This window comes from Leopardus geoffroyi, chromosome B1 (assembly GCF_018350155.1).
Source record: "Leopardus geoffroyi isolate Oge1 chromosome B1, O.geoffroyi_Oge1_pat1.0, whole genome shotgun sequence".
Taxonomy (NCBI): Eukaryota; Metazoa; Chordata; class Mammalia; order Carnivora; family Felidae; genus Leopardus; species Leopardus geoffroyi.
This window is the reverse complement of record NC_059327.1, coordinates 42,751,382-42,768,773: the sequence shown is the minus strand read 5'-3', so window position 1 is coordinate 42,768,773 and position 17,392 is coordinate 42,751,382. Positions and strand designations below refer to the sequence as shown.

Sequence of the window (17,392 nt, the reverse complement as noted above, 5' to 3'; positions counted from 1 at the left end):
ATAAACCTTCTGCCTCACTTCCCTCTCTTCTTCTGGGCTCCTATGATGCAAATGTTATTATGCTTTATGGAATCACTGAGGAACCTATGGCAATATTTGTGATTCAATATTTTTCTTTCCTTCTTCTTTTCAGCTTCATTCTCCCCCCTCCAAATTTTATCTTCTATATCACTTATTCATCCCTTTGCTTCTTCCATCCTTGTAGTAATTACAAGTCATTTTCACATTTCAGTTATAGCATTTTTTATTTAGGTGTGACTAGTTTTTTAGGTCTTTTACCTATGCAGTAAGGGACTCTCTGGTGTCTTTTCTCAAACCCAGCTAGTATCCTTATGATTGTTGTTTCAAATTCTTTATCAGACACATTACTTCTTTGTTTCAATTATATCCCTGGCCATGACCTTTTCTCGTTCTTTCTTTTGGGATGAATTCCTCCATCTTGGATTTTATCTAGGTCTCTGTCTTCTGCGTGTTAGGAAATCCTGTTATATTTTCTGCTCCTGAGAGTAATGGCTTTATAAAGAAGAAGTCATCTACTGTCCATGACCTGCCACTTCAGGGTGTGTCTCTGGTATGCTGTGTCAACTCTGCTGCTGTGTTTTGGCTGTTCTTTCTCTCAAGTCAGTCCTCTGCAGAGTTTTTTCTTGTCTGCAGTGTAGAGTGTTTGGACCTTGTCTAGAGTGTGATGAGTTGTAACTAGTTGTGCTCTTTTCTGCTCTTGTTAAAAGAGACCTAATGCTATTTCCACTAGAACTGAAGCTTTGCCAAGCTCTAAGGTCAGTATATGTGGTATGTGCTAGGAGTTTGTGCTAATCTCCTAGGGGAGGGGTCAGCTACTCTGGTTCTTAGGCACACCTGATCTAGAAAAGCAGCACCTACAGAATGCAGGGGGTGAGGCTTGGTATAAGCAGTTTAATCAGTCACTTTTGGCACTGTGTTGCTTATTGAAATTAGTTTATGCTGAGGGACAGTGGAAAGAAGTGGCACCAGCCACTTCCCTCAATCTGGAGAAGTGAATTCATGCCTGCTACTGTCTGGGAAACCCTCCCAGAAGAGCAAACAAGCTCCCCTTGTGTGTACCAGGCATTCCTCAGATCCCTGCCTTCACCCTGACTGTGTTCAGGACATTTGTCCACCCAGGAGTACAGTGCATATGTGTTCTATTTCAGGCAAGCAGGCTGAGTTTTAAAACTCCCAACTTTAGGGACCTGGCATGGCAGGGCTCACACTATTCCTCTGGTGGAGGATCTCACTTTGCTGGTACTGATGCAAGTTTGTTCCAAACTGGCAGTCACACCAAAGCACAAGTGGGTGGATTTTGGAGTAAAGCACAGCAGAGAATCAGTGTCCAGATTATCTGCCTTCAGTAGGTGTCTCTGTACCTATGTTGAGTAGCAGGGAAGGGTAATGGTGCCCACCAGCTCTTTCATCCCTGGAGAGGCAATTCCACCTCTCTCAGATTCACTCCAAGAAAGAGGAACTGTCTCTCCCAATGCATCCCAGGGGATCCTTAGATTGTTTCATCTACTACTGAGCTATCTGTTCTTCTCCATAGTAGCAATGCAGCACCCACTGGGCTCCACACAAGCCATATCCTGGACCTCTAAAATTCCAATCTTTGAGCCCTACTGGTTGTAAAAACTCATGAAAATCAGCCCTTCTTGTTTTCCTAGTTAATATCTTTGGGAAAATATTTTCCTTGTGTGTTCCCCTGTGTGCTCTTTTCTGTGTCTTGCCTCCCTCTGTGACCAGGGCCCCCTCTCTTCCATAGCAGCCATGATCCTTTCCTTCTCCAAATCACATCTCTACACTTCATACCTTCCATGATGTGGCCTCTTCTCTCCCTCTAGTTGTGCAATTTGTTCTGTCAATCCTCATATTGATTTCTTGGGTATTCAGAATGATTTGATATTTACCTAGCTGTGTTCGAGGGATGGGGCAAGCCTAGGGTCCTCCTATTTCTCTGCAATCTTAGCTCCTTTCTCTCTTCTTATGTTTAAACACCCATAACCCTCCATACCTCATCTTCCTAGGCTGTGGAATAAAATCTAAAATCTATATCCCTCCAATGCTGCTCTTTCTTAAAAGTTTATAGATGAAACCACAACCCAGGTGATTTTTGGATGAATAGAAGCATGTAATAATAGTTAAAAGAAGACGTTTTATGTCTTGCAACTCTTTTTCCTGGGACTCATCCACTTGTCACTCACAAATTTGCTCATTCACAAGGACTGACACAAGCTAGTTCTTGGTCTCAAGGTTGCTATACATTATATATTACCAGACACATTATCTGTTGACCTCAATTATGGACTGTGTAGATCCTGAGTAGTAAACTTCCTCAGAAGAAAACACAACACACAATACATACCACTTGAAGCAGAACTATTAGTAGTTATAGAAACTTCAAAAAAAGGTATAAGGTATCATAGAAAAGGGTTTGTTGGAAATATTAAGTACAAAAATATAATAATTATAATAAATTACACAAGATGTTAGGTTAAATCAGAATCAGAACCTCTCCCAGAAGACATCAGAAATATTATAAGAAAGGTAAAATAAAAGTTAAGATATGTGGATTATTGAAGTAGAAGTGCCAATATCTAGATATTAAGAGTAATGTAGATAATAATTAAAAAGTCATAAGAAAACTTTTGAAGGAAAGATGAAAATAAATTTCACCACTTTATAGCCACTATCAGATCAACAAAATCCTTATGCCAAGATATTCCTTCTGGAGTCTCCCCATGATCCTTTATGCTGGATCATGTGGCAGGAGGGGAGAAAACTGGGTTGTCAGATGAAAGGAAATAAAAAATCAAAATAGAATAGATAAAAAATGCACACTGACAAAGATATAAAAATATTAAATTCAAAGAAAAATGGCTATGTTTCCAAAAAAAGAAACTCATATAATAAAAAAGAAGTTCCATAGGGGAAAAATCACATTGAATAAAAAAAGTGTATTCTTAAAATACATAAAAGTACTTTAAATAGACATAATTAGTATCTAAAAAAATTCATTCAAATATAAAATCTTTTGTCATATGTGAGTAAGAACAATTTCGTTCTTTTTTCCTCTCTAATACATATGTATTTAATTTAATTTATTTTCCTATTGAATTCATGAGGATCTTAATAATATTCAGTTGAAATAGTAGAACAATGTTAGTTGAACTTATAGTAGACATTCTTGTATCATTCTTGATTTTAGGAAAAAAACTTTCAATATTTCACTATTAGGTATTATGTTTTCTCTAGATTATTATAGACACTTTACAATGTAATAAGGAGGCTCAGTTTTATTTCTAATTTTCACAGCTTTTCAAAATGTATTTTATTTTATATGTCATCTTTAATTTTTAAAAGAGAAATTAATCCCATTTAAATTTATTTGAAGTTTTTTTTCTGTCCCAGTTTAGTAGCACAATTTTTTTACTAGTTATTGACACACTCATGTAGATATTTTTCTCACTTTTTTGAAGTGTTGTCTTTCTTATATAAAATTAAATTTTCCTGTGTAATATTATAGAGATGTCAATGAAATCCTAATCAAAATCTCAGCAGGCTTTATTTTTTTTCGTAAAAATTGACAACCTGATACAAAAGTTTTGTACATAAATGTATTTTAAAAAGATAAAAAATAAGTTTTGAAATTGAGGAAAAGCAGAAGATAAAAATTTCTGAAAACTACAGTAATTAAGATATTGAAGTGTTAATAAATGGATCAATGTAACAAAATAGGAAATCTAAAAATAGACCCAGGCATATATATAATCAAATGATTTTTGACAAGTTGTCAAGGCAATTTCAGTCATACAATAAAAAAAAGAGTAATAAAATTAAAATCACATCTTCATAAGAAAATTTAAATCAAAAGCATTGTTGGGGCACCTGGGTGCCTCAGTCAGATAAGTGTCTGACTCTTGATTTTGTCTCAGGTCATGGTCTCCTGGTTGATGGGATCCAGTCCTGTGTCAGGCTCTGTGCTGACATCATGGAGCTTCTTGGAATTCTCTCTTTCCCTCTCTCTCTCTGTCCCTGTCCCTTCCTCCACTTCAAAATAAATAAACAAACATCTAAAAATCAATTAATCAATCAATCAAAAGCATTGTTTAAGAGAACATGATGGGAAATTGATAATATCTAAAGACATTACTAAGGTAATTAATACTAAAGGAAAGGGGGAGTAACGTCAGAGTAGTTAAGGGAAATTAGTACCTAATGAACCTTGCAGAAAATAAAGCTGAAAATCAGTGAACTAATTATCCAATCTAAAATATGTGAAAAGATAGAAACAAAATAACATTAAAACATATGGAAGCCAGGAAATAGTGAACATAAAAGCAGAAATCTATGCAAGACAGACTATATATAGGTAGGATAGAAATATTTCAAAAAACATAAGGCCTTAAAAAACTAAAAACAATTATATTTCTGGCAAAACTATTTTTTATAAAACAGAGTAGAAATTCATTAATAAAATTATAAAAATAAAGAGGAAATACTACAGATGTAGATAACATTAAGAAGATAATAGAGTTATGACAAAATTTAAAATGTAGACAAATACTACATTCTTAATGGAAGTCCATAATTTACTAAAAGTTGCACAAGAAGAATTAGAAATTCAGAAAAACACCAAATTATTAAAGGAATTAATTTATTATTTAAAAAATCACATAAGGAAAATAAACAATGCTTTTAGGCATTCTATGCAATTTTAAGGGAACTGATTATTTCAGTCTTATATGTTTATAGAAAATAGACAAAAGAGAAAATACTCTACACACTTGGAAATCAGAATTACCATAATACCAAAAGAAGATGGAACACAAAAGGAAATTAGAGAACAATTTATCCACAAACATAGAAGAGAAGCAAAACCATAAATCAAAAATCCTAACCAACTGAACCAAGCAGTTTATAAAGATAATAGACCACGCCCAAGGTGATTTTGTCCAAAGAATGAAGGATCATTTAATCTTAGAAAATCTATTTACATCATTTAACTGAAGGTACTGTCATAATATTATTTCAGTTAATGGCATTTACTAGTAAGAACACAGATGAGGATAATAATATAGTAAAAATTGATGGGATGTGGAGTGGGCTATTTTAGCTAAGGTGATCAATCAGAGAAAAACTTTGAGGAGAAAATATTTGAGAGGAAGCATGGATGATGAGGCAAAGGCAGTTATGGCAAGGTCTAACAGAGCCCACCAGAAAGATCATTAAATTCAAAGGCTTTCAAATGGAAATGAATGTCATGAATAAGATGGCCATAAAAATAGTAATTTTATTGAAGTCAGAAAGCTTCTAGTTATATAGGGTCTTACAGATCTTGGTAAATGATTTTGGATTTCATTCTCTTTACAATGAAAAAGCACTGGAAGTTTTTAAGCCAACCAGAAGTATTTTTCTTATGGGAGACTAATTGTTGAGCAATAAGGATCCAAAGCAAGGAGACCAGATAGAGACAGTTGCAGGTGAATGATATAAACTGGTGTTTTATACTTGGATGTGTGAGTAGATTTTGTCCATTATATATTATGAAAATAGAACATAAAGGACATACCAACTTATTGAATATATAGTATGTATGATAGAAGTATAAACGATTATTCCTCAGATTTGTCTTAAAAAACTAGGCAGAGGAACAGGGACTAAGAAGCATAGGTGAGGTAGAAGTGTAGAAGAGTATTACTTTGAACCTGAACTTGTACAGTTAGAGTGATGGTTAATTTTATATGTAAGGTTGGAAAGTTTTGACGAAATTAATATTTAAATTGGTAAAATTTGAGTAAAACACATTGTCCCCCATAATGTGAGGGGGCCTCATCCAATCAATTGAAGGCCTGAATAGAACAAAAAGAGCATCCTTCTCAAGCAAGAAGGAATTCTTTAGCAGACTGCCTTCAGATTTCATCTGCACCATGGTGTTCAGCCTGCTGGCCCTCAAGCTGGAACTGCATCATTGGCTCTCCTGGGTCCTCAGGCTGCTGGTTTTGGACTCACCAGCTTCCATAATTGCGTGAGCCAATTTCTTATAATACATCTCTTTCTCTCTGACTTTCTCTCTCTCTCTCTCTCTCTCTCTGTTATTGGTACTATTTCTCTGGAGAGCCCAAATTAATTCAATGGCTCCTACATAAACATAAAATATATATATATATACTTAAACATTAAAAGATACATGCATCATAGAGATGATGATGATGATAAATGATAGATAGATAGATGATAGATAGATATAATATAGCTTTGTGGAACTGATTTGCTAAATTCACACCCTTCTGTTATCTCCCTGGTACATTTCACTTACTTGTGGCTGCTCTTTTTAGTTCAAGCAGTGGAGGCCAAAGCAGTGGAGAACAGAGTATGAGAAAATAAAACTACCTTATTTGGTTTCAAACTCTTGAACCCACAGCTTCACCAGAGGAAGGGAAAAGTGCTCCTCTTTCAGAATTTTGTCTTATAATTTCCCCCCTTTGGCCACTTTGGTGCTGCTACAGTCACTGAAGAATCATCTGATGGATGGGGAATGAAAGAACAGAAGGAATAGGAAAAAGAAACAGGACATTTTCACTTTTCCCTGAGATTTAAGAGTTTCCTTTCCCACTCTTCAATTCAGAACTACAGAATTTCTCCTGGTTCTCTGTCTGCACTACAGTGCTCACTTCCAAATTCAGACTATTTTGCTTTTAGGCCAGGAGAGACCAATGAACTGGTACTTTGGGTGTTTGTTCTTCCCTTTTGAATGCTGATACTTTCAGGCTTGTCAAATACTGTCTCTCTATTCTGTCTAGGTTGAATAGTTGAGTTCAAGTGGGAGAGATAGACTGGCATTTGTTTACTCCATCTTTCTGGTAATGGAGTAATGAAATTTAAACGATGAAAATTTATACAATGTAAATACTAAACAAAACAATTTATCTTGGGTATATTAATAGCAAATAAAGTAGACGTCTTAATCAGGTTGGGCTGCCATAGCTAAATAACATAGATTAAACATTTATTTTCTTATAATTCTAGAGGCTGGAAGTCTGAGATGAGAGTGCCAGCATAGTCAGATTCTGGTGAGAGCTCTCTTTCTTGCTTTCAGGCATCCACCTTCTCTTGGGTCCTCACTTGGTGGGGAGGAGTAGGGAAAGAAATAGAAAGAGAGAGATCTTCTCTCTTTTCTCAGTTTTATCAGATGCCCATATTTAACCTTAATTATTTCCTGAATACCCTGTCTTCAAATACAATCATATTGGTCACACTGGAGGCTAGGACTTCAACATAGGATTTTGCAGCAGACACAATTCAATCCATAGCAGTAGACTTTAAAACAGGATGTGTTATGAGCAATAAAGAGGAATATTAAATGATGATCACAGGAATTGAGAGAAAGAGCAATTATAATGTTGTATGCACCTAATTACATTGCTTCAATATATATAAAGCAAATGTGACAGAATAAAATAAAAAAAGACACCCATAATAGTACTTGAGAATGAAGAAAAATCTAACTCAGCAGTGCCTTATTTTCCATTTTGTTGAAATGTATTTAAAGGTTGTATACCAAAGAGTAGCAGAATATTATTTTATTTATAACTCCATCAAAGTATATTTAATACAAAAATTTATACATGTTTAATGTATACACTTTGTTGAGTTTAACATATGCATAAATATATACCATCACCACAAACAAGGGAATAAACATACCCACCACCTACAAAAGATTTCTTCTGTTCCCTTACTTTTTATTATTTACCAAAAATAAATAATATAGTGATAAATAAAGTAGTATCAATATAAGATGATTGAAATCTTACAGAGAATATTTTCTTTTTCTGAGATAATTGTCTTTATTTATTTTTTAAATATAATTTGTTGTCAAATGACTAACATACAGTGTGTGCAGTGTGCTCTTGGTTTTCGGGTAGATTCCCGTGATTCATTGCTTACGTACAACACTCAGTTCTCATCCCAACAAGTGCCCTCCTCAATGACCATCACCCATTTTCCCCTCTCCCCCGCAACCCGCATCAACCCTCAGTTTGTTCTCTGCATTTAAGAGTCTCTTATGGTTTGCCTCCCTCCCTCTCTGTTTGTAACTATTTTCTTCCCCTTCCCTTATCCCATGGATTTCTCAAGTTCCACATATGAAGGAAAAAATATATCTCTTTCTCTTCCTGACTTATTTCACTTAGCATCATACCCTCCAGTTCCATCCACGTTGCTGCAAATGTCAGGATTTCATTCTTTCTCATTGCCAAGTAGTATTCCATTGTATACATAAACCACATCTTCTTTATTATTCATAAGGTGATGGACATTTAGGTTCTTCCCATAATTTGGCTATTGTTGAAAGCGCCACTATATACATTGGGGAACATGTGTCCCTATGAGTCAGCACTCCTGTATCCTTTGGATAAATTCCTAGTAGTGCTATTTCTGGGTTGTAAAGTAGTTCTATTTTTAATTTTTTGAGGAACCTCCACACTGTTTTCCAGAGCGGCTGCATCTGTTTGCATTCCCACCAACAGTGAAAGAGGGTTCCTCTTTCTCCACATCTGCACCAGCACCTGTAGTTTCCTGAGTTGTTCATTTTAACCACTCTGCCTGGTGTGAGGTGGTATCTCAGTGTGGTTTTGATTTATATTTCTCTGATGATGAGTAACATTGAGCATCTTTTCATGTGTCTGTTGGCCATCTGGATGTCTTCTTTGGAAAAGTGTCTATTTATGTCTTCTGCCCATTTCTTCACTGAATTATTTGTGTTTTGGGTGTTGAGTTTGGTAAGTTCTTTATAGATTTTGGATATTAACCCTTTATCTGATATGTCATTTACAAAAATCTCTTCCCATTCTGTCAGTTGTCTTTTAGTTTTGTTGATTGTTTCCTTTGCAGTGCAGAAGATTTTTATCATAATGAGATCCCAATAGTTCATTTTACTTTTAATTCCCTTGCCTTTGGAGTCTTGTTGAGCAAGAAATTGCTGCGGCTGAGGTCAAACAGATTATTGCCTGTTTTCTCCTCTAGGATTTTGATAGTTTCCTGTCTCACACTTAGGTCTCTCAACCATTTTGAGTTTATTTTTGTGTATGGTGTAAGAAAGTGATCTAGTTTCATTATTCTGCATGTTGCTCTCTATAGAGAATATTTTATGACCATTGTGGATTTAAATTAGAACTAAATAATAGAAAAGTCACTTAAAAATCTCTAAACATTTGTAAATAAAACATAAGAAATCAGAACTCATTTTGAACTAAATGATACTAAAAATACAGCATACCTAAATTCCTGGGATGCCAGAAAAAAACAGAACTGAGAACTCTGCAGCTTTAATCATACAAATTAAAATAAATTTAAATATAGATAATCTAAGTCCAATTTCAAAAAACATGTAGTTGCAAGTTAAAGTAAAAGACCCTAGAACCAAGGAAGTAAAAAAAAATAATATTTCTACCAGTGAAAAATACAAAATATGTATATCATGGGGAAAATCACCAAAGCACAAAGTCATCTGTTTGAGATGATAAATAAAATTTATAAGTCCCAAACAAAACTGTATCCTACCTCAATAAAGAGCAAGTAAGTTATCAAAACATTTGTTGAGAAAAAGGGACACCATAACCACAGATCCTACACATATTAAAAACAAAACAAAGCATATCCTCAACTAATGTATGGCAGTAAATTTAGATGAAATTGATAAATGTCATGAATAATAAAATCTATCACATGAATAGGAAAGAAAACCTGGATAGCCATTGACCTATTGGAATAATTGAATCTTTTTAAAATATTTATTTATTTTTGAGAGAGAGAGAGAGCTTGTGTATGCACTCGTGCAAGCAAGAGAAGGGTAGAGAAAGAGGCAGAGGATCCAGAGCAATGTGGTGCTCCAACTCCCCAACTGTGAGATCACGACCTGCACGGAAGTTGGACACTTAACCCCTGAGCCATCCGGGGCCCCTTGGAGTAATTGAATCTTAAATAATACTAAAAAGTCAGCCAACACCAGAAACTCCAGGATCAGATTGTCTCCTTGAGGATGTGATGTCTCCAAAGGTTTTAGTACCAATGTGCAACAAATTCTTGTAGAGAATATGAAAGGAAGGGCTGTTTCTTAGCTTGTTGTAGGAATTGACATTTATGCCAACGCTATGTTAACAAAGAGAATTCTGCAATGTATCAGAAGAATAACACAACATGAGTCAAGTAGGAATTATTCCAGGAATGCAAGTTAATTTTACATTTGAAAATCAATCATAATCTACCATTCTAAAAGAAATAATAGATGCAGAGAAAACATTTGGTAAAGTTCGAACTCATTTATGACAAAAAAAGAGATAAAACTTTCAGCACACTAGATAGAAAAAAGAACACCTTCAAGAAAGTTTTGTCCACTCTAAGGTCTTGAAGCTAATAATTTATATTTTCTAATTAAAACATGTTGTTAATTTTCAACTATAGATCCATATAAACAACATTAAAATAATTTGGTGTGAGTTAGGTGTCAGGATTATTTACTCACAGTAAATAAGCAATCACTCTATGGCACTTATTAAACAGGTTATTTTTCTTACGGAATTAGAGTGGTACCTTTGTTATAAAAATCAGATCATCATATTCCTAGTCTGTTTCTGGATTTTTAAAAATGATCATTTGTCTATTTTTCCACCAACACCATATTGTCTTAATAACTATAGTTTTATAACATATAATCAGCAATGGTTGTATGAACCCTACAACTCCTTCTTCAGACTAATTTAGGTATCTTAAGTTCTCTGCATTTCTGTTTTAAAATCAGCTTGTCAATTTCAACAAAAAATTCTTGGATTTCTATTAGTTTTTGATTTAAATCCCTAGGTCAATTTGAGGGAAATTGACATTTTAACAATACTGAATCATCTTATCCGTGAAATGGATAGACATGTGTGGTAATGTAAGCAATAAAAAGAACTACTGTTGTACTCCATATTGATGGATCTCAAAAACTAGGTTGAGCAAAAGAAGCCCGAAACAAAAGAACATTTACTTCATGATGCCATTTTTGTGAAGCTAAAGTGTAGCTAAAGGTAAGCCAAAGTATTAAAAGTCAGAATAGAAGTTACATTTGGTAGGGAGGTAATGCCTGGAAGCTTGCTGGGGAAAACCTCCTGAGTAATGAAAACATTCTTTACCTTGTACAAGATAATAATTATGCAGGTATGTGACACATGCATACTTCATAAATATGCATACATATGCATATGCACATATAATATGTATAAAAGCTATATATGAATGTGTATATATATATATATATACACAAATAAATATTGTACTTTTTTTATCACATTTATTTTTGAGAGACAGAGAGAGAGCACAAATGGGGGAGGGACAAAGAGACAAGACACAGAATCTGAAGCAGGCTCCAGGCCTCGAGCTGTCAGCACAGAGCCCAATGTGTGGCTTGAACTCACCAACTGTGACATCATCACCTGAGCTGAAGTCAGACACCCTCAACCGACTGAGCCACCCAGGCGCCCCAATAAATATTCTGTATATACATATGTGTATATGTACATATAACTTCATCAAGGCACCTAAGATTTGTACACTCAGCATGAAACCATTACACAAAATAAAAGTTATTAATTTTGAAAAGGCAATAACCAAAAGAGATTAAAAATATTTTAGTTTCAAGTATTAAAAATAAAAATGATCATATTGTTTTCTCTTTTATGTTTCAAACCCACATGTGCCAGAAAATTTAACCCTAAAAAGTGCAAAGTACAGAATATCATGCCAAAAATTAATGTATGAGAATTAATATGAAGCATCAAAATATTCTCCAAGTGAAATAGATATGAATTTTAAGGGATTCATTATTTAGGATGAAATAAAATTTTACTAACCTTATATAATAAACCTGAAATCATATGTACTTAACTAAATACTTATAAAATATACAAAGCAAACACTGAAAGAGCTATTAGCTCAAATACATTGTATTTGAATAAGTAGTTTTTCAAAGCAAAATTTAGAATATTTGAACAATATTAGTAAGCTGTATCTAAAAGACATATATAGAATCTTGATTCCTAAAGTTAGAAACTAGAAGATTTTACAAAAGCATAAGTAGCAGGCACATTTATAGAAAGTAATCACATATTTCGCAATAAAGAAAGTCTCAATATCTACTTGCCTGCAAATTTTTTCAGTCCAGTGATTGGCACATGAGAAGCCTTAATAAATGTCAGCTACTGTTAATATTAGTTTACAATTGCCCTAAGCAGGTATTATTTGCAAAAAGAAACTTGTCTGCATAGTTGTAATTTTTTTCCTAAAATATTTTTTAAGACTCCAATGTTCAATGTAATTTTCCTTCTATTACTTTATTTTAAAAACAGAAGTAATCATAACAATATTCTGCAGGAAATTCTCACACTCCCTTCCATACATTTTTCAAATTTTTCAGACTTGTCTGTTATGGACTAAATTGTGACCCCCTAAAATTCATATGTTGGAGCCCTAACCCCATGTGACTATATCGGGAGAGCTAACCTTTATGGAAATAATTTAAGATTAAAGGAGATCATAAGTGTGAATCCCTAATTAGATAGTGTTCTTATAAAAAGAGGAAGTGACACCAGAGATACTGATCTCTGTACATACACAGAGGAAAAGACATGCAAAAAGGCAGCCATGGAAGAAACCTCACCAGAAACTAACCCTGCTGGTATTTTGATCTTGGACTTCTAATCTTCAGACTTATGAGAAAATAAATTTGTTATTTAAGTCACCTACATCTGTGGTATTTTGTAATAGTCAGCCTGAGCTGACTACTTGAAGTCCAATGTGAGACTGTCATAACAGGAGTGTAAAGCAAGGTCATCTCAAAAACTAAACCATATATCTGATCCTATCACACAATGAAAGGAAAGGTTAAACTATATGCAGACAGAGGTGGGGAAAATACATGTATTAAAAAGAGAATAGAGTAACAGTTGCATGGGGAGGGGAGAAGAGACTGCTTTCACACACATGATTAAAGTGACATTTGTGGAAATCATTTTTTTCATCTTACTGAGCTATGAAAGATAACAGGGAACAGGACAGATACAGAATAAGAAACGGTTGTAAAGATACATTGATTGAATAATTGCTAGACCCTTTTCTACAATATCCCCAAAACAAGAAAAACAAGAAAATCTTATAAAACAAGAAAATTTACAGTAATAATATAATGTACTGTTATTTTTTATAAATCTTATTATTTAAATTCTTGAGATTTCGCAAAATCCTTCCATTTCTTCTCCATTATCTCTCCCCCTCCTTTTTTCTCTCTGAACATGGGTGGTACATTCGTCTGCGGTAATTTGTTAAAAGGAACATCTGTCAATGTGTATACAGGGGTAGGAACTTAGGGCTAGTAACACAAATTTAACTGTCACCCAGATTTGAAGGAAAGGGCAATGCCATTTTACTAGGGTCACAGACAGAAGGTAGGTGTCTCCACCGAAGGATCCAGACAGTTATAGGCACCCTGGCAATGATGGTAATAAATACCTTGCTCTTTTCTCAGCCTGTTCCCCTCTTTAGTGCAAATCAAGGTAAAAGAAACCCTTTAACATAATTCATTGGTATCACCTCCTGGGCTAGAGAGCAAGGTGGAACATGCTGGAAAGTTGATTTAGAGAGACAAACAGAAGATACGAAAATCTATTCCTAGAAACCAATCTTGAAGTATATTCAACAAAATGCTGTTAGATATATCTGAAAGGATAGTGTGATTTTTGGATTTTTCTCAAGCTTCATACATTTTAGTATGGTCAAAATATACTATAATAAGCATCTTACATTTGCAAAAACAAAAATAATAAAGATATTTTAGTTTTGAAAATAAAGTTTAAACACTTGGTAAGTCAGCATTCTTATCAGTCATTATTTACCCTAATTTAATGGATTAATTTATGATTTTTTAAATGTATGAAATGAAATGTATGAAATATCATCCCCAAATAATTAAAATATAAGTGAACATAACCTGTTAATAATTTGACACTGTATGTTTGTATCTAAAGATCTTATTTTGTGAATATAAATATGACTATAACTATTGTTATTATAATTAATAAGTTACTGAGGCAATATTTTTCTTATATTAATAATGGTACCTGTAACACGTTACCAATATAGATGGCACATCTGTGGTTATCATATTAGATGATGCTATTCAATTTTATTGACTATTTTTAATAATTACATTGTTTCCTAGGTAAATGGATTATCTTCTGAAATGTACATGTATGTTCTTTTTTCCAGCATCCCAGTACCATAAGTCTGGAATCACTTGCAGTTATTATAGCTCAATTACTGAGCCTTAGTATGGGAATAGCTTATGATGACATTAACAAATGCCATTGCTCAGGAGCTGTCTGCATAATGAACCCAGAAGCAATGTAAGATGCTTTACTTTTACATGCTTTACATACATAGTTTATATAAAAATAAGTCCGGTGTACTTAGTTTAAGAAAGTCTAGGCTGCTAAAATAACTCATAATGGTCAAATATAAGCTGTGTCCAATGATTCCCAGGTCAAAATATGCATTCCAATGCCCACACTGCATATCTACCTCACTGTCACTTGTATCCTGATATGACAATTGCTTTGTCATGTGCTCTAACTCTAGATTTATCGCTATGCCATTTGCGCAATTTTATAATCTAATGCATAATTTGGTGAGCCAAATATAGGCTTGAGATCACTGTACAAGAATGATTTATTAGTTTGGACTTATCTGCATGTGTCCCTTTCATTCTGCCCTCACTTAGCCTGAACTCTTGGCATCTCCTGATTTCAAAGATGCTGTTAATCAGCTTTTTCCTTTTCACTAGAGAAGGCCTTTTTGCAGTATGCTTCCCAAGCCTCAAAGGCATAGTGAATTTGTTGTTATCATCATTATTCTTAGAGTACAATGGTGAGATTTTATAGAATTAGGGCCATGTAGGTGATTTAGGGAAACCATCATCCAGTCAGTGACTAGAGCCAGCCTCTTATCTTTCTGAAGGACAATTCTCGTAACCATTTTCTCCTTCTCATATGTCTTAGAAAATCAAGCCCCATTGCTGACAGCGGCAAAATTGATAACATCACAATCTCTCCATTCCCTAACTTCTGCTTCCACAATCATTTCCTAGGAAATGATTACTCAAATTTTTATCTCAGGCTCTGATTTGGCAGGCACTCATGAAAACAGTTGTCCCAGAAGGGGCTATATAAGAGCATTATCAACAATAGTCAAATTATGTGAAGAGTCCAAATATCTATTGACTAATGAATGGATAAAGAATATGTGGTATATATACACCGTGATATATATATATATACATATATATATATATATATATACACACACATGTATATATATATATACACACACATATATATATGTATACACACACACACACACACACACACACATACACAATGGAATGTAATTCAGCAAACAAAAAGAATAAAATCTTGCCATTTGCAACTATGTGTATGGAGATAGAATGTATTATGCCACATGAAATAAATCAGTCAGAGAAAGACAAATATCATATGATTTCACTCATATGTGGAATTCAATAAACAAAACAGATGGCCATAGGGGAAAAAAATAGAGGCAAACCATAAAACAGACTCTTAACTATAGAGAACAAACTGAGGTTTGCTGGAGGAGTGGTGAGTGGGGGAGGGGGGGTGGATAAAATGGTGATGGGTGTTATGGAGGGCACTTGTGAGCACTGGATATTATATGTACATGATGAATCACTAAATTCTAACCCTGAAAACAATATTACATCATATGCTAAGTAACTAGAATTTAAATAAAAATTTGTAACAAAAAATAAGAAGGGACTATAGAAAATAAGGCTTTTTGAAATGATTGTGAACCTGGAACAATCCATGATTTGATGGCAACAAGGATACCTTTAACGGGTATAGAGAGGTATAACAGTTATGCAGAGAGAGGGCACTGCAGATCCATGCTGTGATGCAAGATGTTTGTTCTTTTGCACTTAAGATCATTAAGACACAATAAAAAATAAAGATATTCATGATAGATTAGATTAGTTCCATGTGGAATTTCAGATAAGTATCATAGAAGATATGTAGTGCCATCCCCTAGAGTTCTTTGCAGCGGAACCCTTGTGGAGTTGAGCATGCATACAGAAATCAGTAAGTGAGTATGTTACTAAAATTGATTATATCAAAATAATTTGGGTATTTGCAGGTCTATATAATTAAATAGTGGGCCTATTAATCTAATGACCAAAATAGCATATCTGGTAGCTAACTAAAAATATCCAGACAGTGTAAGTAAATAATATGAGTAGAAATCCCAGAGCTCCATGTCACCTATATCTATTGCAACAATGTTTCTCAATCATTTCACATCAATGGCACATGGGGGTTCCCTAAAACTGTCTGTAAATGAAGAAAAACCTGTCTTATTTTAATTCAAGAACAGGGCCTTTCAGTATGTTAGGTGGAATCCTTTTTTTTTTTTTTTTTCAACGTTTATTTATTTTTGGGACAGAGAGAGACAGAGCATGAACGGGGGAGGGGCAGAGAGAGAGGGAGACACAGAATCGGAAACAGGCTCCAGACTCTGAGCCATCAGCCCAGAGCCTGACGCGGGGCTCGAACTCACGGACCGCGAGATCGTGACCTGGCTGAAGTCGGACGCTTAACCGACTGCGCCACCCAGGCGCCTCTGGAATCCTTTTTTGAAAAAAAAAAATCACTATTCATACTATTCTCCAATTAGATTAAGACCCTCACAGTGAGCATATTTGCATAAAATACATTTAGCTTTCTATTTTGTATTAGAGACGTGCCACAGGTTGGGATCTACATGGCCTCAGCAATGGCAAATAGTATTTGGTCAAGGATATGGATACTACAAGCTTGGACATTTAGAGACAAGAAAGTGTGGGGAAGAGGAAAGCAAGTAAGCACAAAGTATGCAGATCTTTATATCTATCTTAGGTTCAAGTCCCACAAGAAGCACTCAATGACCAAGTCAACACTTTAAAATTCGTGAATGCCAATCAGCTTCTTCCCTAGGCAAAAGAGGCCCTAAAATAAAGGTAATCACCTGTTTAGTGGGGCAGCTTTCAACCACTTCATTGGAACACCAGCTCCCTGACCCTCTAAGGACAAACCCATTAAATCTTCTGTACACTTCTTTGTGGTCCCAGCAGATTGGAGCCACAATTCCTATCTCAATACAACAGACTTATGTTGATTTTTCCTCATTCTCTTTCTCTTGATTCCTACTCATTTAATCCGGTTTCCTAGTGTCATGTCTCAAATTTCCTGCAATCAAGTTCATGCCTTTTTGTTTTTGTTTTTCT

The 17,392-nt window shown here is 34.6% G+C and overlaps 1 protein-coding gene across 2 annotated transcripts in view; it reads left to right on the top strand.

The window, feature by feature from the left end:
• The window catches only part of ADAM2 (ADAM metallopeptidase domain 2), a 141,993-nt gene that overhangs the window by 55,724 nt on the left and 68,877 nt on the right, over positions 1-17,392 (top strand). For both annotated transcript variants that reach the window (XM_045459799.1, XM_045459793.1), the window contains exon 12: positions 14,308-14,444. In XM_045459799.1, the coding sequence (XP_045315755.1) occupies positions 14,308-14,444 (137 nt within the window). The remainder of the gene's footprint in view (positions 1-14,307; positions 14,445-17,392) is intronic.